Source organism: Bombus huntii, chromosome 1 (assembly GCF_024542735.1).
Source record: "Bombus huntii isolate Logan2020A chromosome 1, iyBomHunt1.1, whole genome shotgun sequence".
In the NCBI taxonomy this organism is placed as follows: Eukaryota; Metazoa; Arthropoda; class Insecta; order Hymenoptera; family Apidae; genus Bombus; species Bombus huntii.
The window spans coordinates 26,724,993-26,752,580 of NC_066238.1; the positions used below are offsets into that span (position 1 = coordinate 26,724,993).

At 34.3% G+C, this 27,588-nt stretch overlaps 1 protein-coding gene across 1 annotated transcript; it reads left to right on the top strand.

The window, feature by feature from the left end:
- The first annotated feature begins 1,121 nt into the window (after window positions 1-1,121).
- On the top strand, window positions 1,122-27,588 carry LOC126866464 (aminopeptidase N-like). The gene is made up of 11 exons (XM_050620062.1): window positions 1,122-1,842; window positions 2,250-2,696; window positions 3,213-3,396; window positions 3,667-3,826; window positions 14,573-14,654; window positions 21,656-22,005; window positions 23,656-23,933; window positions 24,614-24,807; window positions 25,409-25,714; window positions 25,814-25,892; window positions 26,754-27,588. The coding sequence occupies exons 1-11, from the start codon at window positions 1,364-1,366 to the stop codon at window positions 26,964-26,966; spliced, it is 2,772 nt and encodes a 923-aa protein (XP_050476019.1). The 5' UTR covers window positions 1,122-1,363; the 3' UTR covers window positions 26,967-27,588.

The window sequence follows — 27,588 nt, forward strand, 5'->3', positions numbered from 1 at the left end:
ACAGCGGTCTCTGTATACAAAAGGTCACGTGTATACAAAAGAGAAGATGTAAAGTTTTTCTTATAGTAGTTACTTCAACATTTTCTTTGCCATTTCATTTGCTACCTAAGTACTATTAGATTCTACAATTTTGAAAAATTTTAAAAAGTTTAAATATTGATAGCACTATAATAAATTCTTTTTCCCATATTATAGGATTTCTTTTTGTTCTTTCGAGTTTTTTAAAGAATGATTGTTGAAAATATTGCGTTACCTCATTTTACTGATTGTTGCTCAATCGGTTAACTCGATAGATGAGAAATTAATGACTCAAAACCCGACCGAAATATTGTAAGAATTAAACATTAGTACGTACAACTCGAAAAGTAAAACATATTGCTTTCATAGAATAATCACGATAGAATTTATTTACATTATCTACTTTACTAAATCAAGATGGAGAATTACCTAACATAATGTAATAATTCAAGCGATATTGACGATAAGACAGAGCCAAACGAACTTAAGAACTTGCTCTTATCTTGCTAATATCAATGCTTGTACAAACAATCATATTAAAGTATTGCATTGTAATCCATTGCAGTATCGGCAAAGCCTTAAATTAAAAGGCGCGTTTTAGATTACAATTGAACGTTTCGAAGAAATTCCGTGAATATAACAGACCATTTTCTGGTCACTATCCGACGATATAATAACTTCGATCGGGACAACACGTCAATTGATAAGATTAGAAAAGTTAGGTATATTTTTGATAATAGCGCGTCCATGCGTACCTTATAAAGCATGAACACTTGCAGAGGTAGGCTTTCATAAGGCAATCGTTGACGTGTAACTACCTAGCTGACATTTTACGTAGCCGACTGAGCGATTGATTTGTAAGGTACGTTGAGCTAATGACTGACGTATTTTTCCGACGATTTCGAGACATTGCTACAAAAATATCAATTTCTATATCGATCGAAATATGAAAGTCATAATGATCAGAGCTATTAAGGAAGCTATTACGTTTTCTTCTTATCACTAAATCATTCGATGGATTACGCGTATACGATTCCATCTATATTTCTTACGGTATTATCTTCTCATTCGTATCTCATAAATATTTGCAAGCGAGCTGAAACGTTAGATACGTATGTACATTGAAAATCTATGGCAGGTTACAAATGATTCTGGCGTAGTATTTAATTACATACGCCCAAATTAACGTTTCGCGTGATTTACAAGTAAAATCGAGTAAAGAAATTTCATCAACATTCACGAGCCGAAATAATAATATATAAATAAATAATATACTTTACAAAATAGAAAATAAACGAACTGTGGGTCATCCAGTGGATGCGCTTATTTGCCGAATCGATCCAAGATGGCAAGAATATTGATACTGTTCCTTATCAATCTGATGTTCCCGAATCTTCTACTTGGAGACGTGATCAGCTCTCAAGTCGACGATTTAAGCTATAGACTACCAGTAGAAATCAAGCCAAATTTTTATGAGCTAAATTTGACAGTGAATTTGAATTCAAATTTATCAGAAACAGACTTCAAATTTACCGGTGAAGTGAAGATCGACATTGTAGCTGAAATACAGGATGTCCGGTCAATAACACTGAACATGAAGAACCTCACTGTAAAGAATATTAGCCTGTACCATTCAAATAAAACCGCTATTAAGCTGAATAGTACTGTATATGACGACGTACATGAATTTTTAATTATCATGCTTGATGACAAGCTTAAGAAGGGAAACAACTACTTGCTTACTGTGAGCTATTCCGGAGTCGTGAACGATCAATTAAGAGGATTTTACAGGAGCAGATCTGCCGACAAAAATGGCAATCTAATGTAAGAATACCTTCTTATATAGTTCGCAAGTCACCTCTTAGATAAATTTTTCACTTTGTATTCATTTTGCAATTTTTCATTGATATTCAAAAGAATTTTGATAATATTGAGTATAAGCGCATGATAAATAAAAGAAACCAATACAAGAAATAAACGCTGTTAGGTAGTTATGTAATATTATTTAAAATTAGTTAAATTATTCATTTTGAATCTAATTGGCCAAAAAAATTTTGCACATCATCATTTCGCTTAACCCCTTAACCTACGATTTACGTTCGAGAATTTACATTTGGCCCGATCATCGTACTACGGGCTATACCTGTAGTTGTAGGTTAAGGGGTTAATAAAGCGTAAAGAAAAATTACGACTGACTGTTGCATTTCGAGAACTTTATTTTCATGTTGCAGATATGTGGCTGCGACTCATTTCGAGCCAACAGGTGCACGGTTAGCGTTCCCTTGTTGGGATGAGCCTGCTTTCAAGGCACACTTCAACATTTCTCTAACCCATCCGAAATCTTACCATGCGATTTCGAACATGCCAGTTGAAGAACTAAAAGTGGAAAACGACATGAAGACAACTAAGTTCAAAACAACTCCACGGATGTCCACTTATTTAGTGGCATTCATAGTCTCCAATTATGAATGCAACGAAGATGGCATGTTCAGAGTGTGTACTAAGCCACAGGCAGTGAATCAGACACATTACGCCTTAGAAAAGGGTAAAAAATTGCTAGACGCTTTAAATGAATATACCGCAATCAATTTCACCCATTATGTACCAAAAATGGATCAAGTATCGCTGAAGGACTTTTCGGCAGGCGCTATGGAGAATTGGGGTCTCGTCACTTACAGGTAATTGTTGCAGCCCGTAATCAACGTTGGTCAAGATCACAATTCGATTTAACAGGTCAAAGTTCAAATTTCAACGGCGAACTCATCGAATGTTCGACCAAAGCGTATAAGAGTTTTTAGGATCGGATGATGAATCAAACATATAACATATCAGTAGAGTTTTAATAGTATGCTTTCTTAAAATTAGAAATTTTATTTTTAAGAAAACCAAATATCATGGCTTTTTGTCTACATGAGGTTTATACATATGCATATCTAGTTTAGAAATCTGTTTAGAATAACGTTTATAATTGCTAAGCTACCGTTAAACACATTCTTTTAAATTGTCTCAAATATAAAGAGCCTCGCCCTAAATTCCAGATTAAGAAAATTCTAAGTAAAAATCTCAATGACAGTAAATAAATTTTAAAAGTAATCATATCTCATGTATAGATCTGCAGTTAATGCAATATTAAAATCTATTTAAAATATATTATACTTTTGATGGCAGACTTCAATCGAAACTTTTCATTTCAGGGAGTCCGCTCTCCTTTATCAAGACGGTGTTACCACAACTCGTACGAAGCAAAGTATAACTACGATTATAGCCCACGAATTTACACATCAGTGGTTTGGAAATCTAGTTAGTCCAGAATGGTGGACGTGGATTTGGTTGAATGAAGGATTTGCAGACTACTTCCAATACATTATTACTCATAAGGTAAGTGTAATAAATAAATCTTCTACTTATATTCTATTAATTTGTTATAAGGGAATTGTTATAAACTGGATAATAAATTTTTGTTGCATTCAAAATTTTAATTCTCAGTTGCTCATATTTTATATGACTATTAATATAGCTACACATTCTATGTATGTTTCTGACCTCTACATCAATTAACAACTAGTATATCTTTTATCATTAAATTCTCGCCGAGTACTTTAAACGTATTCTTGTATCATATCTAGTACATTTGTAATATATTTGTAGGTACTACCCGAATGGCGATTAGACGAAGTGTTTGTCGTTGACAACATACAAGGAAACGCTTTCATTGCAGATGCAGGCGAAAATCCGCGTCCCATGAACAAGAACGCGAAGACGTCTCAAGAAATTAGTAGCTTGTTCGACAATATTGCGTATCAGAAAGGTAAGAGATTTTCTCATTGTTATTAGAAGTAATTCCCAATACATATGTTCGAGAATATTAAGAGCAAAGTTCGACGCAACATTTTTAACATCAGATAAAAGATATAAACGAATACGATGTGAGCTTCAACAGTTTCTACTTATTGGCTAATGTCAAGGGTAAGAGATAATAGGTACCTACGTATCTTATCAATTAATTCATATATTAAACCTTAGGCCTAAACATTATCAGGCAAAAGATAAAAGGTGAGACTTTCGACGATAAATAGTTAGGAGTCGTCCTATAACGGATCTGTTTGTAATTTTTACAGAATTTAAATTTTTCATATAGAATCATCGAAATAAAATACACACACTATTGCTCATGAAGTACAATACATACACTATAATTCGCGAAAGTATATGAACTCGTATGAATATATTATACAAAATAATATATTATACATTTGAAATTTCTTTAGGCATTGTCATGAGATACGACTGTCATTATTATATTGGTACGATTTATAAAAAGATCTTTTGATAAAATATTTAAATAGAAAGTTACAAAATATTTATTACAAGTATAGGCTTCGCAAAGATTAACCAAGTATTCCAACAGTCAATTATTCATTACACTGTTTACGCTGTTCATTAATTTTTTACTAGCAATAAGTGTATTTCTTGCAATAAATTACTGCTAATTATACTTTTGAGTTAATTACAAATTTTACCAACATAATCAGGTAGTTATGTTTCATTAATGAAATTTTAAAAAGTTTCGAGTAACGGACACAATATATCCATCCATAATTTTCAAAAATTTTCTACGGCAAGTGTTCACATACTTTCATGAAGCATTTTAAGTGTTCGCACACCTTAGCCGATTTGCAACAGAAGAAAATTAATGTTAATAAACTAAGTAAGTAAATGAGCAACTTATGATCAAAAACAGCATATATTATCTTCTCGTAAATATCTCTCAATAAATAGTAAAATGTAATTATTCTCCTGAAAGTTCACCAACAGTATTGTAGGATCTTTACTACAACTAATTTACTTACAATAAATGGATTAAACAGATGTTGGTTAAAAAGGAAAGGATGGTTATTTAACGTGAACTATATACAATAATGTATACTATATACCATAATTTAGACAACTAAATAGTTAATTTGCAACTCTCGTCATCACGGATACAACGTTCTCTCTTACGCGGACCACACTCTCTCGACAACGCAATTTGCACACTGACTTCTCGATTGACACTCTTTGACTTCTCAACTCACACTTTCTAACTTCTCAACTAACATTCTGACTGTTAATTCGTCTTTCTCCCTTAGCATCGCGTAAAATCACAAATCACAACTCACAACAGATTATATAAAAATAACAAGGTTGAGCCGAAACACAACTATTAACTTTCTTTTTATTACACTTTATTATGCACTTAATAGTCACAATTTAGTATACACTGAATTAACACATATATATTACACTTTACTCTAGCAACTTTATATAAATTAAGTAGGCGACTGATCTAAGGGTAGAAACCCGGTAAAGAGATGTTAACTGTTCGAAAGATGAAAAATCAATCAAGTTTAGTGACGATGTGGCGGAGGAAAGTTAGTGATGGGTGGGTCTAAGGACACGAAAAGAGCTGATTTGTTAAGGGCAAGTTTTCATTAGGAAAGTGAGGGAAATAGACTTCGCTGTCAATTAGCTGATTTTCTAGGTTGGTGGATGAGGAAGGGTGCTAACCGCCCTTGAGAAAAAGTTGCTAACGGAAGATACCGAATGCGAGAAAACTCACATTCCCGTATCTTCCCGTAGTAAACAAAAATGTAAAGAACACTCGGAATAAAAGATTGTTTTTGATCTGAAAGACGTTAACCATGAAAATGCCAAGATTTATGGTGGGTCCTTAAGATTATTGAGGGTTCGCAGTAAGGATGTGTAGACATCTGGTTGCCATCTTGCCCTCGGTGTGCGACCTGGTCTCTGATGTGGAATGATGTTACATGGCCAGGGCCACGCAGGCCTTTTCCGCGAAACTACTCGATTGAAGGATCGACGGTATGTCACGTAAACTTAAGGGTTGGTTGATGAAATAAAATACCTGTGTCGTAACACAACTATTGTCATTATTTCACAGTACAGGTTTACACTGATCAGAGAGATGTTCACTGTTCGATGGTTTTGTCTATTTTTCCCCTAGGTGTTCTCGTCTCATTATGGAGGAAAGCTCGGTGTGGGTGTGCCCTTTTTAATTAACAACGCGGATTCGCTGTTCGCATTTTCCGTTAGAAAAAGTGAGGGTAACGATCCACGATGCCAATTGGTTATAGGTCATGTTAATAAATGAAGATAGGAGGAGAAAGCCTCCTACCAACGCGGCTAGTAGGTAATATCGTTTATGGGAAAAACTAGCTTTTTCGTTAGTCAAGTATTGGGTTTTTCCCATTAGATAAATACCTGCTTTCCCCGTAATTAGTAAAAACATATAACAACTTAAGGGCTGTTTCAAGGATCATCCATAAACAGGTAACAAAAATAATAAACTTAAAAAGTTTAGGTTTATGGTGGGTCCCTGGGGTAATTGAGGCTGCGCGGTGGCCTCTGATAAAATTGACGTTACATACCTCCCACCTAAGATTGATTTTGGTCCTCCAAAGTCTCAGTTTTTCTTCAAGATTGTTCTATGGACTATAATTAGTTAAAAGTGTACTTTTCTTCTTTGTCTTGATCAACTAGAAAATACATAACACAGCTACTTATGAAGAAGGTGAAGATCATCCTAGAATAGAATCGTATTAAACCTTATTAGGTTTAATACGATTACCATGTATTTTCCTAATCGAGTCATTTACCATTATTTCATAATAAGGGGTTTTTACTTTTTCCATTCAATATCTAACTTGAGTTCTTTATGATCGTTATGAACTAATAATAAATGTCCTTCGTTAAAAATAGGTTGAGGTTTAATAATTTTTCTTCTTTCATCTCTTCGATATCTTTGTTTACTTTTGTGTTATATACTAGATTATATAGTGTTATATGCTAGACACACAAAATTTGAGTCTTGATCCCATTTTGTTTCATTGTCGTTTTGTATACCTTTAACATCTCGGATATTACAGCATGTGTTCGTTCTAGGCTTCCCTTGGATTGTGGATGGAATGAAGTGGTTCTTATGTGTTTGATTCTAAATGCTTCTTCGTATCGTTGCATTAGTTCGCTAATAAAACTTTGTCCTCTGTCAGTTAATATACGTTTGGGTGCGGAAAATATATAAATGTAATGATTCAGTAAAGCGTTCCAGATTGATTGGCTCTGTTGTGTTTTTAAGGGTACAAGTATCAAATATTTGGTTAATTCATCGTGTATAGAGAGAATGTACTGATTTCCTATCTTGGTCTTTTTCAACGGACCTATCAAATCCACAGCGATTTTGTCATTAGGTTCTAATGGAGTGTCAGTTATTTGTGGTTCTTCCTTTCCTCTTACCCGAGTAGTCTTTGATGTTTGACATGTCGCGCAAGTTTCTATTCTAGTTTTTATTCTGTCCATTAAGTGTGGAATTTTATATTTGTCTCTAGTTCTGTCGTACGTCTTTTATATTCCGGGATGTCCTATCATTGTTCTATCTCTTCCTCACTTAAACTCTGTGTTGGTTCGTAAGCAAATTCTATGTCGTCGCGTTGATCATTGAAAAATAAAAGAAGTCTTTTTATGTGTGTTTTGTCTTGTGCGATTAAGTTGTTGTCTCCCATTCCTATCTTTCTATTTGTTTTAAGTATGTTTGATATTTTCTGTAACCATATACAGTCATATGGGCCCAGATATGTTTTTGTTAATTGGAAAAAGTTGTCCTTGTTAGATGTTAGTTTCAATAATTTTGGTATTTCTTCTGATTTTTCCCAGTCTCTGAATTGTTTTAATAAAACGTCGGTTTGTGTTATGGCATGTACCCTAGATAGGGCGTCAGCGGCTGTGTTTTCCTTTCCATTTACGTAATCTATGTCATATTCATACTCCTCTAACCTTAATCTCCATCGAATCAATCGGCTAGAGGGGTCCTTGCAGTGGTGTAGCCATTTAAGAGCTTGATGCTCTGTTTGAATTTTGAATTTGCGGCCTAGTAATTATTGTCTAAGTCTTTTAACTGCCCAAACGATAGCTAATATTCCTTTTCTGTTGCAGTATAATTTCGTTCAGGGGGGTTTAATGTCCTTGAAATGAAACAACAAAGGTGTCCGTCTTGTGAAAGGATGGCTCCTAGACCTTCGTTACTGGCGTCCGTTGTTAACGTAAATGTTTTCATATAGTCGGGATATTTTAGTACTGGCGCTTGGCACAACCATTTTTTTAATGTGTCGAAACTAAGTTGTGTTTTGTTAGTCCAGTGGAATTGTATGTCCTTCTTAGTTAGTTCTGTTAATGGTTTGGCAATTTTTGAGAAGTTTCTAATAAATTTTCTGTAGTATCCAGCTAGCCCAAGGAATGATTTTACATCTGCAGGATTTCTGGGTAGTTTGTAATGCTTTATTACTTCTATCTTTTCAGGGTTAGGTTTTACTCCATATGCTGTCACTAAGTGTCCCAAATATTCTAATTCGGGTTTTAGGAATTCACACTTATCCGGTTATATTTTTAAACCTAGTTCCCTGAGACTTTGGAATACTATGGCTAAGTTTTTATTATGTTCTTCAATCGATTGTCCGAATATAATGATATCATCGAGATAAACGAAACAATGATTGTTAATCTAAACCTCTTAACGTGGTATCCATCATTCTTTGAAAGGTAGCGGGTGCGTTCTTGAGCCCGAATGGCATTCTATTGTAGTGGAAGTGTCCTTGTGGTGTGTTAAATCCAGTGTATTTCTTTGAATCCTCGTTCATGGGTATTTGATGGAACCCTGAGGATAAGTCTAAAGCGGAGAAATATTTCGCATTTCCTAGTTGTGATAGTATATCATCAATGTCAGGTAGTGGATAGGCGTCTGTTAGTTCGTTTAACTTCCTAAACTCAATCACTATTCGCCACTTTTGTTTCCCTGATGCGTCGATTTTCTTTGGAACGACCCAGACAGGAGAGTTATAGGGGGGAGTCGGAGGGTTCTATAATCTTTTTGTTTAAATTTCAGTCATCTGTTTATTTATTTCGGTTTTATGATCGGCAGGACGGTAGGATTTTACGTTGATGATCTTATCTTCTTTTAATTTGATGGAATGTTTGGCAAGAGATGTACATAGTAATGTTTCGCTGTCTAACTTAAATACGTCCATGTAATAAAGAATAATCTTTTAAGAGGTTTTTCTATGTGCGATAGTCGAATCAAAGATTTGAATTTTTGAATTTGATCTATGGTGTTTGTATTTTCAATAATGTTGGAAACTTGAACTGAGGACTTACCACCATTGATAAGGCATACTGGCGTTGGCTTTCCTTCAAGGTATACGACCTTTTGAACGGTTTCTCCTGGTACGAGGGTTTGTTCTCGCTGTAGCAGAAGGGTGTTATCATCTAATTTCAAAGTTTTATTGGAGAGTTTGAATTGGTATTGATCTAAACCGGGTAAGCCTAATATGCCATCTTCTATAATAGGGAAATTATCGTCTACTAATGAAAAGTCTATTTTTTTGTTGAATAAATTCAACCTGACTTTGGAGTTAGATTCGTATTTGAGATGTCCCATGGAGGATTTCTTTGTGTCTGGTATTATTATCCTTCCTGGGTAGCATCCTTGTTTAAGCAAGTTGATTCCTGCTCCTGAGTCAACGAGGAATCGCAATCCTGGTTGCTCTTGTAATTGTAATCGTACTGTGGGTAATTTTCCTGAGGTCGCGTTGTTAATCCTGATTGTTTTTGAATATGATTTATTCCTGGAGAGGCTTTTCTTTGAGGCGGTATTTGAAAATTTCGACATTGATTGGGAAGGTGTCCCAATTGATTGCATTTGGGACATTTCGTTTGTGTCCTTTCGCTTAATGGTTGGTTCCCAAACTTTGTAAAATTGTTCGTTCTTGGTTGAGCGTTTCGTGTGCGTGGAGTTTCATTATACTTATTATTTGTAATAGCGAGGCGATCACTTACTGGACGAGACGTCTGGTTACGATAAAATGGTGTGGCGGTTGTTTGTCGTGTCATCCGTTGTGTTCGCGAACGTATCTTTCCATATTCATTGCTTTTTTTCTGCTTCGATGATATTTGGGGGGGATTAACCATTAGCACCTGCCCTATTTCTTGACGAAGGCCTCTTAAATAGTCGGTCACAGAGTCCATGTATAGTTGATCGTTCATCACTCGTCGAGTTAGTTCATCATTTTTATACTCGTTGGTAATGCTGTACTGGAGTTTATTAAAAGCATTTCGAAATCTGGTGCTGTAGCTTTGCATACTTTCGGTTAATCCTTGCCTTATATCTCTCAGTTCGTCTTGGTGTTCTCTCACTGATGTTTGAGTAGCTACGTGACGTCTCAACGCTTCGTACAGAGTTTCGAATTCGGTAATACGGATACTGCGGATTGCCATTGCGGCTTTTCCCACAATTTTCTTTGTTTTAATCATCTTTAATAATAATGTTTGTTCGCTACACATTGTTCTTTTTTCTTGTATTTCCTGGATAAACTCCTCTACCCCCGCATCATCTTCTCCGTTTAGTGTCGAGATACATTCTAGTACATCTTTAGCTTTTACTTTTGGTTGTGTAGAACATCTAGGAAAAGTTCTGTTCTCGAATGATTGAGATGGTGTCTAAGGTATTGGAGGAGGTTCTCGAAAGACTGATTGATCCTTAGTGGTGTGGGTTATTTCATCTATAGTTATTAGGGGACTGGCTTCTGATATATCTCCCATTTGTCTTCTTGCTAACTTATCGTTTATTCGTGCGATCTCTGCTGCGAGTCTTTCTTCTTTTTCGCCCGTACGTCGTGTGAGTAGGCTAATTTGTTGTGTGAAAGTCTCGTGTTGTTTCTGCATTGCGTCTAATATAGCCCTAACTGTTGGGTCTATCCTACTACTAGTTGAAGCGGCGTCAGTTTCGGTTTTATTTTCTCGTGGCGTTGCCATTGTTATACTAATTGTACTGTCTGTGCTATTTGTACCTGAATTTCTAGAGAAGCTGTCTCTTCTCGTCCTGTATTTGGCAAAAGAGTCCAGAGCTTGCTCACCTTGATCGTTTAGCCCGTAGGAAAGATTCCATTGCGGTGTTCCTTTGTCGAAACGTCAAAAGTGTCTGCTCTGTTGCAGTGGTCCGCTGATCCTCAATCTTCAAAGTTGGCCGTAGCCCGAAATGCGTAATTTCGTTTATTTGAAGCTGATGGATCCTGGCACGGATCGCCAAAATGTCACGTAAACTTAGAGGTTGGTTGATGAAATAAAATAGCTGAATCGTAACACAACTATTGTCTTTATTTCACAGCACAGGTTTACACTGATCGGAGAGTTGTTCATTGTTCGATGGTTTTGTCTATTTTTCCCCTAGGTGTTCTCGTCTCATTATGGAGGAAAGCTCGGTGTGAGTGTGCCCTTTTTAATTAACAACGCGGATTCGCTGTTCGCATCTTCCGTTAGAAAAAGTGAGGGTAACGATCCACGATGCCAATTGGTTATAGGTCATGTTAATAAATGAAGATAGGAGGAGAAAGCCTCCTACCAACGCGGCTAGTAGGTAATATCGTTTATGGAAAAAACCAGCTTTTTCGTTAGTCAAGTATTGGGTTTTTCCCATTAGGTAACTACCTGCTTTCTCCGTAATTAGTAAGGATAACAACCTAAAGGCTGTTTCAAGAACCATCCATAACCATCCAGATACCAGAAATAATAAACTTAAAAAGTTTAGGTTTATGTTGGGTCTCTGGGGTAATTGAGGCTGCGCGGTGGCCTCTGATAAAATTGACGTTATAGGTACATTGTTGGTCCTGTCGGCACTTCGGCTTTCTCGCGACATTGTTTATATTGTAAATTCGCACGTTCGTGGGGAGACGCGATCTCGAGGAAGCGCGCCAACGGGAGTCGTAAATTCCCGTTACGATTGACTAATCGACGCCACGAATCGTTCGATCCCTTATTTCTTGTGGGATAATAAGGGTAGTTAACTTGAATATAACGCTGCTGTTAACAGGTATTATATATTTGCACACTCCAACAACTTCGGTGTAATACAATTGAATGGTTCATATAAACTGACGACGAATGAGTACAATCTGAGACTCTGTTCGTGTTGTCGCGTATGAAGATATGTTGTGTCGACTGACTGTATTTGACTGACTTGAGTGGATCTTTGGTGACGACTGACTTGTACTGACTTGAACTGATCCTTGGTGAAGACTGACTTGCACTCTTGATGTCGTAGTAGAAGTAGTTGACTTGACTGATGTCGCAGGAGAAGTAGTTGCTGATCTACGGGTGTATACCCGGTCCAAGGATGTTGACTGTACAAAGGATGGGAAATCAGTCCTGTTCGTTGACGATGCTGTGTCGGAGGAAAGCTAAGGATGGGTGTGTCCCTTGAACGAAGAACGCGGATTCGTTATTCACACCTTTCGTCAATGAAGTGAGGGTAAACGTCCGCGATGCCGATTGGGTATGACCCATGCGAATGCAGAAGGAGATGAGGAAGTCTCCCACCAACGTGGGTCGGGGGTGATTTCATTCCTGGGAAAAACCAGTCGTTTTCGGTGGACATGTGTTGGGTTTTCCCAGCCTACCTGCTTTTTCCATGATTTTTAAGAGCCTAATAAAATCAAGGACTTTTCCTAAATCCGGACATAAACCGAAAATACTTCTAGACAAATAGATTGCTTGGCAACATGTGGAAACAATTAAGCTAGAAGTTGATGATTTATGGTGGGTCCTCGAGTTTATTGAGGGTCGGGAAGAAGGTAGGTCGGCCGCTGGTTGCCAGGTAACGTCGGCTAGGATGCAGATGCTCCATGCGTCGTAACATATATTATAGTTCGCCAGATATCTCTTAGGCCTTTCGTCCACGATACTACAGTATCATAAAACTTGAAATAAGATAAGAACTATTAGATTCGAATAACTATTGCTTGAATAAATTATATTATAAGATTCAATTCATTCAACTATATTGTATGAAAAATCTTTTCTATTTCATTTACGACTACAGCTACGGACTACAGACTACATTTACATATGTATATAGTTTGAGGATAAATAAACTCTCCATAATGACTTGGTAAAAATTTTGTTGAAACATTATATCATAACCGGTTTCACTCTACAAATCAAATTAGTTGATTGCATATCTATTAGTTATTTATAAGTAGCTTTCCTGTCATAATAATATAATACTAATACAGAATGTCGTCATTATTTATTAACACATAATTATTAATTGTGATACTCTAATTATATTGCAGGATATTTTTGAGTGCTAGTGAAGATACATTAGAATGGCGTTGATTATATTTCTTGAATATATTACTAGTATGACAATTAATTGATTAATTATTAATATTAACAATTTCTATGAAGAATAAACATTCAAAGAGAAGAATAACAACCTACATAGCGCAGATCATTGAAACAAATTAATATTTTGTCAATAAAAATATGAGAAATATTTTTAAAAAATAAGTACTTAACTTGTCTACATCAAAATTGGAAAAAGTAGGTTTATTGTATTGCATTAAATAAATTATTTTGATGATAAAGTCGAAAAGTGTTTTATGAAAATGTAATACTAATAGAATATTTAAAAACAGCAATCTAACAGTAATATAATAATGTAACATTGTAAATAGCAAGCTAGCTTTTTAATGGAAAAATGGACTGTAGATGTAGAATTTCTTGAGGATTGTAGATTAATTTATTGACTATCTCTCTGTCCTTATGATAACATTTTCTCTAATCTAATGGAAATAATTTTCCAAGCTCAAGACGTTAATGCAAAGATGAACATCACAATCGCTGGATCTTCCAGTTTCAAAGCATTAGAAAAAATAAATATATTGGAAAAATCATTAATGGTCAAAATGCGTTATTTGTTAATAGTATTTATAAGTTAAAAATTTGTTGCACACATCGCATACAGAGTTAACTGGAAAAGGATCCTACCTACTGTTTTATTGCAATATATTGATATTATAAAATCTAAAAAATATAATTATTATAAAAGATTTTATTTTATTTAATTATTATTATAATTATATATTTTTTTAATTATTATAAAAGATATTATAAAATATCATTTTTGCTTTCCAAGAAGTGTAATCGAATTTGAGAACAAGGATATTTATTCAAAGATTAAAATATTATTATAAATATAATTTGCTACCTTACATTGCTCCTTGTAGTTAGAAGATTATCGTGAAATTTAAAAAATAATGGTATAAGTCGACAATGGTCTGCGTAATATACATATTTGCATATGATGGAACAGTGAAGGGTCAAATTGTATACCTTTTATTGGTGAATTTATTCAAAATTTTTAAATAACACATATGAAACATACGCGACTCATTTGGTGAAGCATTTCTTAACATGAGAAATGCTTAAATTGAAAAGAATTTTTACTATTTCTCTTTTTCAATCCTTAATAACAATGCAATTAACAAAACTAAAAATAAAAAAGACAAATTAGATGCATATATAGATGTATATCATTTGATCCTTGAATCTAGATATTGTTTACATCTGCATGTTTTGAATAATGAATAATAAACATAAATAATCACTATTGAATAATAATCATGAATTATTAAAAACCAATCTCTAATGTATATCCATGTCTTTGCAGCGGGGTCAGTTATTCGAATGATGTCACACATCTTGACAGAAAACGTTTTCCACGAGGGTTTAAAGGAATACCTTAAGCAGAAGTACGTATATTTAAGTCATTTATATGATATATATGTCGAGTTCTCGTTGTGGTTAGGGGCGTGTAACGAATTTTCATTTGAATTAGCCATTGTTGTTATACAATATAAATGATATTTACTGGTACAAATATGATTATTACAGAATTTGACAAGTAACTGTGGCGATTAGATACTCAAGATGCTAATGACAATGATCTTAGGTTCAATAACGAATTCCAAAGTCTAAGTCAAACTGAACTTACGTGTCCGCAATTCAAGTGTAACTAAACTTACTTGTCCACAGTACAAATACAACTCAACTTACTGGCTTCTCTGTACCTTTCTGTACCCCTCGGGTCAACTATATTTTTAAGGAGAGTTATACAACTATTCCATACCTCTGTTAGGTAAAAACGTCCATCCCGTAACCGTGGCTATGTTTAGCGACCAATTGTGTCACCTCGAGCCAAAGCCCACCGTCACAAATCTCGGGCAAACATAATCGGATTGAATCATACACAACTACTTCTAAGTTTTATTATTTAAGTACAGCTATAATAAATAGTCTAGTCTAAAGTATTGGGGATCTTCCCAAAAATTCCAAAAGAAAGAGGCCCCGACGTCTTTTCATCTCCGACATATATGTCGGATCACGATTCGAATCTTGGGCGCGCGACGACTCTTCATGTGGACTAGCCATCGTTTCACAAAGCCGAGATTTTATTTACACGTATATACAGGTCTATCACTAAGCTTAACAAATAATAAGTACAACTAATAATAAGTCTAACAAACACTAAGCCTAATGAATAATACGATCTACGAATAATTAAATTAAATAATACTATTAGCAATGTTTGACTTCAAACGAATCCACGGTCACCGGGATAACTCCTTACTAAGCGAAACTAACTTAGACGCAAATGCGATCGTCGAAAATGCTCGATGTATCACTCTCCAAGGCAATCGCAAGAATGCCAGCCTCGTGGAGATTTTTCTCCCTGTACGATTGCATTTTGTTTTCTATACCCGTTTGGAAGCATCGAGAAGGTTCCAAACGCCGTTGCTAGGCACACTCGTTGGAAGCATCGAGAAAGTTCCAAACGCCGTTGCTAGGCAGTTTCAGCCTGGAGTTTTGATTACTAATACAATGTATGTCCCATTGCATCGGCACCTCCGAGGCAACATTACACGTGGCTAGGCCCGCTCTCGAGGCCGCATGCCGCCACAACCACATTTCTCGGAAAACCTATGCAACCACTCCGTTAGGCAAAACGTCCATCCCGTGACCGTGGCTACGTTCGGCGACCAATTGTCATCTCGAACCCAATTTCGCTATCACAAATCTTGAACAATTACAGCTATGATAAAATCTAGGCTAGAGTACTAGAGGATGTTTCCAAAATTTCCAAGGAAAGGCTTCGGTTTTCTTTTCATCTCCGACATATATGTATGTATATATATATATATATATATATTATTATTATTATTATATATATATATATATATATATATAAGATTCATTGAAATTAGCCCTCGTTGTGGTATAAAAAAGATACAGTTTATTAACACAAGTACGGATACTACAGACTTGACAATTAATGGCGGCGACTGGGCACTCGCGACCCTAATAACAATAACCTCCGGTTCGATAACGAATCCGCAATCAACGGGATAACGAATTTATTGTTTCGTCAAAGTCTAAGTTGGACTCTATGTTAGAGCGTGAGAAATTCACTGATCAAAACGCTACGTAACTAGTTGCTGAGAGTGCACGAGAGAGTGACTTTCCGTCACGATGATGCTGCAAAGGAAAACTATAATGGGGCGTGTCTAAAGGCATGAGATCACCAGATTCGTGGAGAGAGGGCTTCGTTCGGAAAGTGAGGGAAATTGACGTTGTTATTAATTTGTCAATTTCCATGTTGGTGGTTAGAGAAGGATGCTAGACGTCCTTGAGGGAAAGTTGCTAGTGAGAAGCGTCGTTCGTGACCGGTCCTAGCTGAACATGAACCGTGGAGATGCGTTGATATCTGGTGATCATCTTGCCCGAAGAATGGGGTCTGCGTGTGGCGAGCCACGGGACAGAAACCGTTGGAATGTTTACTGTCGCGTGTCGCCACGAATATTTCTTTTAAGGAGAGCTATAGAACAACTCAACAGGACGAAAGCTGGAAGGTAGCCAGCTATAACAAAAAAAGAAAAATAACAGCCAACCTAGATATGGAAAAGCAGCGATGGCTGCAAGAATTACCGCTAAGAAACTCCTTCAGCTCGCTAACAGAAGAATCAGACGACGACCCAACAAGCAATACCACAACCCAATCAATACACGTCACAAAACCACCACCAATATTTGTTGAGGCGCAAATAATAGACCCGCTTATTGATCAACTTAACAATATTGTTGGAAAGGATAGTTACACAATTAAACAAACAAAACTAGAACAAATAAAAATCCAAACAAACACACCAGAAAATTACAGAAAAGTTATAAAAGAATTATGGGGAAAAATGCCATATACCACACGTACCAGCTCAAAACGGAAAGGAGCTACAAAGTAGTTATAAGAGGACTGCACCCAAAAATTAACACAAAAAAACTAAGTGACGAATTGGCAAAGATGGGCCACCAAACAAGAACGACAAACAATATTACAAGGTACGATACGAAGCAACCACTACCGCTATTCCTAATAGAAATAAAAATGACAACAAGGAAATTTTCGATATTAAAAAAATCTTAAACACACTAATCACAGTCGAGCCACCCAGGCACAAAAAAGACATACCACAATGCATGAGGTGTCAACAATATGGACACATTAAAAATTACTGCAACAGGAACCCGGCGTGTGTCAAATGCGCAGAAAAACACCTAACAGCGAACTGCCCACACACGGGAAAAATAAACGACGTAAAATGTTACAATTGCGGTGGGAATCACCCAGCGAGTTACAAAGGTTGTCTAGTAAGAAAGCAACTCCAAGGCAAGCTTTTTCCGCCGCTTCGTAACAGGACACACAACAATCTCCACACGCAACAGGACAACACAGAACCTACGCCAACACCAAAAACATAGCACGCAAGGAACAATAACCACACTAACACCAACACCGCTAGAAACCGAAGCTACGCGCAAGTCGTCACCCCCAGACAATCAAGAACAGAACAACCACAGCAACGACGCTATAGAAATCAAAGAGCTAATAAAACATTCCATAAAAAACACCGAAATACTCACAAAAATGATAAGCGAGCAAAACGAACTCCTCAGACAGCAAATACAGCAGATAACAGTCATGTTACAATTACTTACTAACATGATGAGCAAAAAATAAAAATAGACACGCTTAAAATAGCAGCCTGGAACTCTAACGGCCTACAACAAAGGGCCCTAGAAACTAAAACATTCCTGTACAGCAATAACATCGATATACTACTCGTCTCAAAAACACACCTCACAATAAAAAGCTACATAAAAATACCGCACTACACCATATACGACATCAAGCATCCCTCAGGGAAAGCACACGGAGGGACGGCAGTAGTAATAAGAAACGACATTAAACATCACCTACACAGCCAGATCAGTAAGGAACATATACAAGCAACCACCGTTACCGTACAGACAAACAGCACCACCTGCAGTTGTCAGCAGTATACGTACCGCCGCGACACAAAATCACAACGCAAATGTGGGAAGACTACTTCCGACACTTAGGTGACAAGTATATTGCAGCGGGAGACTATAACTCAAAGCACACACTATGGGGATCAAGAATCACCACACCTCGAGGCAGAACCTTGGAAAAATACATTAGAAATAATAACCTCAATATATTATCCACAGGAAAACCGACATACTGGCCGACAGACCTGAGCAAAATACCTGACCTGCTAGATTTTGCAGTTACAAAGGGACTGAACGCAAATAAACTAAACATGGTACCCAGCCTTGAGCTTACCTCCGACCATAATAATTACATACAGAAACAAACCAATACTTTACAGCAACACAGAGACGCTATGCAACAAAACCACCCAATGGCAAACATTTAAAGAAATAATTGAGAGCAAAATCAGCTGCAACATCCCACTGAAAACACCTGAACACATCGATCAAGCAGTAACAACATTCACAGAAACTATCCAAGAAGCAGCAAGGGCAACCACTATACCTGAAATAACCAACAGACAAACAAAAACAGTTCCACTAGACATCCTCGAAAAAATTAGAGAAAAAAGAAAAGCGAAAGCAAAATGGCAAAAACATAAAACAAAAGAAAACAAAAAGCACCTAAACAAACTTGCGAAGGAAATAAAAAACAAAATAAAAGAGCACAACAACAACGAGTTCATAAAGTTCATTGAGTCACTATCTGCACACGAGAACTACAACTACTCACTATGGAAAGCCACAAAAAAAAAAAAAAAAAAAAAAAAATAAAGAAGACAATAAAAATGGTCCCAGAAATCAGAAGAGCAGATAACACATGGGCAAGAAGCAACGAAGAGCAAGCTGAAGAATTTTTCAACCACCTATGCAACACATTTACACCACATAATATCAACAACAGCAACCATAATAATCATACGGACGAGGATGCGCTAACCACTAGTACATCAACTGACAAACACTACACCATACCTAAAACAACAGCACAAGAAATTAGAAACATAATCGAGAAAACAAAAAATAATAAAACACCAGGTATCGACCTAATCAATAGCAAAATCTTGAAAAACCCCCCGCCAAAAGCGATAAGACAAATCACAGTAATATTTAACGCAATACTAAGAATTCAATACTTTCCTAAACCTTGGAAACTGGCACAGATCATAATGTTACCTAAACCAGGCAAAGACCCACATCAAACTACATCATACAGACCAATATCATTATTTCCTGTGTTCTCTAAAATACTAGAGAAAGTAATTTACGACCGCATAAAACCAATAATAGAGAAGGAAAAATTAATACCGGATCACCAATTCGGATTCAGAAACAAACACTCCACTATAGAGCCAATGCACAGACTGGTCAACGAAATAATACTAGCACTAGAAAACAAGCAATACTGTACAGCCCTCTTTAGGGACATAGAGAAAGCATTCGACAAAATAAACCACGAAAGTCTTCTACAAACAATCAGGAAACAATTCCCGGAGCAAATATACCAATTGATAAAATTCTACATAAGCAGCAGAAACTTCGTAATAAAAATCAAGGACACATACTCCGAAGTCAAAGACATCAAGGCAGAGGTTCCGCAAGGAAGCGTCGTGGGACCAATATTATACACAGTATACACGGCCAACATACCAATAACTACCAACAGCAAAATACTGACATTCGCGAACGACACAGCGGTACTAGTCAGGCATACTAACCCTGTAACAGCAGTCACATTACTATAAGAACATATCACAGAAATAGAAAAGTGGCTTCAAGCAAAACAAATCAAAGCAAACCCCGAAAAATGCAAACACATTACATTCACACTGCGAAAACAGAAACCACCAAACATTGTACTAAACGGCACACACATAATACAAACAAAGCAAGTCAAATACCTAGGACTCCACTTAGATACACGACTCACATGGAAACAGCATATTAAAGCAACAATAGACAAAATACAGATGGCAAGGAGACAAATGTACTGGCTAACAAGTCGAAAATCCAAACTAAGCATAGAAAACAAACTAAAAATATATAAAATGGTCATAAAACCAATCTGAACTTACGGAATAGCACTATGGGGAACAGCAGCAATGAGCCATATAACCAAAATAGAGGCAACGCAATCTAGAATACTCAGAACAGTAGTAAACGCGCCATGGTACGTTAGGAACGAAGACATTCGGAAAGACCTGGGAATACCAACGGACAAGAAGGAGATCAACAAAAGTGCAAGAAGGTACGGAGAACAAATAGCAACGCACCCAAACTGACTGGCAGCGGAAACGGTCGACACATCAAGCATAAAAAGAAGATTAAAAGGAAAACACCCAACAGATCTCACAAAGGATATAACCTAACAAACACGATGATGGTACCCCGCTGGGGGTAGCCACCCACATGTTATATTAGTATACAGCTACAACATTTTACCAAATATCCTACTGGACAAATTGTAAAATCCAAATAAATAAATAAAAAAAAGAGAAGGAGAGCTATAGAATTACTCCATACCTTTGTTAGACAAAGCGTTCATCCCGTGACCGCGGCTACTTTCGGCGACTGGCTGTCGCCTCGAGCCCAAGCTCATTATTACAACTCGCGAACAATTACGATCGGATTGAATAACTACAATTGTTTAATTACAGCTATAGTAGACTCTAGATTACAATGTTGCGGGATTATCCAAAATTCCAAAGGCTCCGGTGTTTTTTCATCTCCGACATATATGTATAGATATACATATTTATAAATCTATCATTTCTTATTATACATAATATTTTGTACAGAATATTTTGCAAAGGGGAATCTCGCAAGTCAGACAGATTGTATTTGTCCTTTGTTTTGACATATTCCCATATTCTGCTTTCATACATATTGTAGATATGTATGTATATTTAGCATTTTTCGCAAGTCTTCCGATACTACTCCTTTTTTAGTACCTTTTTCGCGATTAAAATATACATTTACAACCTCGATTTAAGCATAAAAATGACAAACCTAATGGGATATATGTATCCAAAAGAAGCACATGTATTTTCTGTGCTCAATAAGATCAATAAAAAAATGATTTGATAGTATTTAAACAAAATAGGTAATTTACGCTATGAACTGAAAGAATACGACAAAAATTTTTAGAGTATCGTTCAATAACTTATAAAAATAAGATTTTTGTCATTGTGACTCTACAGTCATATACACTTCCCAAATAAAAATTAAATATTTGTAAACATTTTTCATTTAGAAGATATTTACATATGTTTGTTATTGGTTTTTAAAGTTTTAGTCTTTTGTTTTACCTACAAATCATATTAACGGGAGATAACAATTTTTCCAGTGCACTGAATGTTGCTAATTCGACAAATCTTTTCGAGCATCTTGGAAAAAATAAAAAATGGGATGGAGCTTCGTTCGGGAAAATCATGGACGGATGGGTGAACAACGCAGGATATCCGGTTGTGAATGTAAAGCGAAACCATGACGATGAACTGCAGTTAAGTCAAGAACGATTTTCATTTTATGAAACTAAAAATGACGCAAACTGGTGGGTGCCTATAACTTACGTCAACTCGTCTAGCATGAACTTTAATAATACAACTCCAATTATATGGTTAAAACCAGGCCGTAATGAAACGATAAAGTTTAATAAGGCAGAGGGATGGATTATTGTGAATACACAACAAGCAGGTGTGTAATATTGGCTATATTTAAAAATGTCTAGTACAGTAGACTATGATTATCATCATCAATTAATGGGAGATTTTGGGGTGATTCCTTGTAAGATTAAAATATAACAATGAAATCAATACATTTTCATTGTAGGGTTTTGATCCTATTTAGTTTTAATATTTATAGAATACGTAGTTGAAAATATAACCCTGTTAAAAAGTATGAGGCCATTTCCTTCCAACTAATAAATTACAACAACTAATATTAATACAGCAGTAGTAATACATGAAATAACATATTTCTTTTTAGATTTATTGGGCACTATATTCGTCACATTATCTATGATTTCGCATAATTTCTACCCAACGTAACATATTTTCGAACTCGTAACAAATTGAATACGTAAATAGTTCCAAAGCGGAAATATACCATATAAAACAAACTATATAAAAATTCAAGAATTCCAAAGATCTAATGAATTTTTTTATTTATATGGATGAAATATACTGAATATACATATATTAAAATTTATTACTATAGGTTTAACATCAATAATTTTCATTTTAGAATGAAATATGCTTAAAAATAATAAATATCCTGATACGATTAATGTGAGAAATAAAGAAATGGCGCGTTTCATGGTTATATATTTCGAATAATCAAGCTAGTATAACTATTGTAGTACTAGAAAGACTGAATTAAAAATTCATATACTCATATACACGATCAAATTACTGATCTTGAAACAAGAATTTAGGAAGTAATATTTAGTCAGTGAATCTTCTAATTCTTTATTTATTTATTGTCTATTTTTCCTCTAACAAAAATTAAATTGTCCATTTTTAATATCATCTTTTGCCCTATAAAACGATAAATAGAATATAAGTGTTTTTTTAATAAATAGATTTGAAGAAAATTTAATACATAACTGTTTTGAAACTATTAACTAAAACATATGTAATACAAAATAATTTTAACTTTTTGAATGATAAACTGATGCTTAAGTTACTGCGTAGAAAAAACAAACTATTTTTATGCAGGAACTTATAGTGATTTAATTACGCACCAATAATTGCAACTTAAATTGAATGAATTTTCAATTTCGTAAAATATAGTTGCTGTGAAAACTTATGAAATCTTTACATAGTTAGTAACAACATGTTTATGTAATAGTTAGAAACAACATGTTTATTATTATGTAGCTTTGTAAGAATTGCAAATTTAAATTTCGAGCTAGGAAGCTTACAAATCTTGAAAAAGTATTCTTATAAATATTTCAATACAATAATAATTATCGTAGCTTTAAATGTCATAATAATTTAATATTTTAATATATAAATCAAACAATTACAACATGTTCTTAATTTATAATTGTATTGTCTGAAAAATCATCAATTTTTAATGGTTTAACTATTTTGTAAAAAATTTCAAATATTTATTATACCGTAAAAGTATATCTCATCGTTATAAAAATATGTGTATGTATTATAATAATAATAATAATAATATAATAATAATTATAATAATTAATTAAATTTTTTAAAAAGCGTGCAAGATAATTAAGCCAACCGTTATTATAAATATATCTGAATTGGTCTAATCTTTTGCAAGATGAATAACACATACATACTTTTATTTTTTAATTAGTAGTTGCTCGGTTTCTTTTAGGTTATTATCGCGTGAACTATGAGCCAGAAATGTGGAAACTGTTATCGATGCAGTTGAATTCGGATAACTACGAGAATATCCACGTCGTAAACCGTGCTCAGTTAATCGATGATGCCTTAAACATGGCTCGCACTAACCGATTGAACTATACGATTGCATTGACACTCACACTTTACCTTGAGAGAGAAACAGATTACGTGCCTTGGCAAACGACCTTCAGGAATATGCAATTTTTGCACAACATGTTACGTACTTCTGTACAATATAATAATTTTATGGTATGCATATATAATACGACTTAAAGAATCCAAATATTTCAATTCATAATTTCAGATATATGTATTACTCATATTGGTAATTATATAAGTTATTATATAAGTCCAGTAGGTATGAACTATTTTTCCATAATAGTTATATTAATAACGGCAATTCTATTGATGATAGAGAAATTTTTAATTATTTCTAATTTATAGAATTATTAATTTAGTTTATTTTAAAAATTAAGTTTTTAATTGACTAAATAATATAGTAGTCATATATTATTATATACACGATAAAAAATACCTACAAGCGATCTTTTCTAGTGTAATTTTTGTCCAATCATTCTATGATAAGCAGACTCCGAATATTTATGCAAATTCATATTTTTATGAACACAACTAAGGGATTAAGACCCAGACAGAAATTTAATTTACCTATTAAATACTAAACCGAGTACTGTACTTTGGATATTTTATAGCTTTTTACATATCATGTTCATTCATAATATTTACGGTCTTGCACGTTTTCTATTTTAAAACAGACAGTAGGCAATTTTACACAGAAGATAATAGGCAGAAAAAATCGAATGTACGTAATAAAAAGGATGCACATATTATATTCCTTCCGAAAGATCTTTTTACTCTAATGTAACCAATTTTTCTATTTCTGTTTAAATAAAAGTTCAAACTCGTTGCAGAGTTATATTCGAAAAATAATGAAATCCGTGACGAGTCAAGTGAGGTATAAGCCATATCAGAAAGGCGAAGAACTCGATATTGTGAAACTTCTTAGGATAAACGCAATGGAATGGGCCTGCAGAGCTGGCGTTAACGAATGCAAAGATTATACCAACAGAGAGTTCAACGCATGGTTAAGTAATTCCAGTAGATCGTAAGTTGCTATATTTGCTCTCATTTGTTTCTTTTTTAATCTTCCTTACCTTTTATCGTTAACTTATTCACAATAAATGAAGATTTATCGATGGTGTATATCATTTTCAAATCTTGCGATTATATTGTTTTCCAATTGTTAAACGTAAATGCATTTTATTGAATCATGATGATTGCTATAATTATACGAAAACTTATGTACCACGCGATAGTAAAAGAAAATTAAAGAATATATATGTATATACATAACATATAAATATATAATATATGTATATGATATATATATATATAATATATGATATGTATATAATATAAATTCCTGACTGTATTCCGTTTTCTATATCATTTCCGATCGCTAGAATATTTCTTATGATTGAGAGAAATAATCGTTAATTAGTATGCGTTATTCCAGTTTTCAATTGCATGCTAAAAGTTTCTTTGAAACATTAGAAACCCTTTTTTTCGATTGAAACGAAAGCAAGACGTTGAGTCACAAAAAATGGATCGAAGCAGGATTAAATGATATTGCCGATATTGAGATAGTCAGTATGTATAGCGCAAGATGAATTATTTAGCAAAAAAAGTAATTACTTTATTTACAGATTTGACATTGACTTGAAAAACAATATTCTTTGCGATGGAATAAGATCTGCAAATAAAAAAGTGTGGAACTACACTCTGACCGAATTGTTGAAAACAAAGGACGAAGACGAAAAAAAGAGTTTACTTTCTCTCTTGGCTTGTTCCGAGTCAGTAGATCTTCTGAAGGAATACTTGCACATGTCCATTCAGGAAAATGCAACTGTGACATTTAATAATGCAGTTCTAAATGTAGTGTCTCAGAATGCAAAGGGTGTCAGCATTGCTCTGGAAGTGCTGACTAACGAAATTGAGAAGATAAAAAAATTGTAATTGACAATTGGATTTGTTTTCATCGTTGAGAATCCGATTAAATAATATCGAGGTGTGATTGATTCGGTATAATCTACAGAACTTTTTGATTTCAGGAACAAAGCCGAAGACGTCATCAAATCGAGTGCTGACATAATTGCAAGCGCAATTACAAATAAGGATCAATTTACACAGGTACGTTTAATTAATTAAGATAACGTTTAATTAAAATATATTAGCTTTAAAACTTTATTTCTATTCCTATCTTATTTCTTTTTACTTTAATTAAATGCATTGGTCGGTCTTTATCACAAAATGAATTTTAACAAAGCCTCTAATATAATTTTTCTTTTTCCTTATGGAAATATGCTCTAATTGTCTTTCTTCATGCACTCATACGTTTCCTTTGTCTGATCTAACTTATAAATGTTTTCAATCATTTTTATATGATAAGAGTAGAATTGAAAAGGACAAGATGGCTAATCAATATATTTGACGTATACTTTGGTTATTATGTTCTTACAAAAAATCGTTATTACAATAGCCAACAGTGAAAAGAGATACATAATGAATCCGAAGAAAACTTATACGAACAAATGTTTAAACGTGCTATTCACAATTGTCGTAGTATTAGAAAGTTTCATAATTACAACGTAAAAGCACATGTAAAAAATATGATGAGTTGATATATCAAAAGATATAAAGGTCCTCAAAATAGGTAACAGATTTATGAAATATTATAAATGATTATAATCAAGGATATATTCAAAATTCAACATTTTTTAAATATTCAATAATTGGTTATTGAGATTTATAATTGCTGATTATATTCCTTCCTTGTGGTTTTCCATTATATAGTAGTAACTTAAACTTCATACTAGTAAATATATCTATAAAAATTATGAAATTTGCTTAGTACTTAAGTAGTTAACAATCGTTCGTTTATTAACTTTTGAACGAGTAACTTGTATATTTGCCTAAGCAGTACGTATCATTTTGAGTAAGTTTCTCCAGTTATTGATAATTAATAGTATGCAATCATTTTTTACTTGACAGTTAATTATGTTTTTGGCGAAGGAAAGATTGAAACCAGACACTCTTCAGACTATCTTATTGAAGGCAACCAGAAATTTGGAATGGCTTAACGTCCATCAAGAAACCATTGAGAACTGGTTGTACACTCACAGGAACTATTTCAACTCCTCCAGTTCGCTGACGTTTGCAACGCTTCTCATTATATTCTCAATATTTATTACCAGATTTTACTAAAAACTTATTCAGTTGAACTGTAGTTAGAATGTATTCAATTGGTTCATCGAGCAACCGAGTCACATAAAAATACAATTAAGTATTAGAACAAATCGAGAATGATCATCTGTATAGAATGCATTAATACGATCATGGAATCAATAATTCGATAGAGAGATGTAATATACAATCCATGAAGATGTGGAATATTTTTATAATTTAATGTGATTATAAGGAAACCTATTTGGTCCAAACATATTTTTATATTACGTTAAAAAATATTTAATAAAGAGTGAAATCTGAATATCGTTCCGGGTTTTCTTATTTGATTCGTACAAGTTAATCTATTTACAATAATATTAACAAAGAAAAGGAATATCATTATAACATGAAATATAAATAGTAACTTTAATCGTATGAAGCTGTTTAGAAATATGTTACATATTAATTAAGATGCATAATTTGTATAGTAAATGTTCTTACATGCGTTATGCATTGGTACAATCATGTATGTATATAGGTATTATGTCATTTACTTAAAACTCCAGTTAGTGTTTAATAACTTAATATTTTATAATATTACAAATAATATTGTAACTGTATGAATATAGGTATATGATAAAGAGACTTAAGAATAAATAAA

What these genes read in the sequence shown, in the direction of transcription:
- LOC126866464 (XM_050620062.1), top strand. Translation starts at nt 1,364, where the DNA reads ATGGCAAGAATATTGATACTGTTCCTTATCAATCTGATGTTCCCGAAT. An exon ending in TGGGGTCTCGTCACTTACAG is followed by an intron (nt 2,697 to 3,212) that starts GTAATTGTTGCA and finishes TTTTCATTTCAG; the next exon opens with GGAGTCCGCTCTCCTTTATC. An exon ending in CAATATTGCGTATCAGAAAG is followed by an intron (nt 3,827 to 14,572) that starts GTAAGAGATTTT and finishes ATGTCTTTGCAG; the next exon opens with CGGGGTCAGTTATTCGAATG.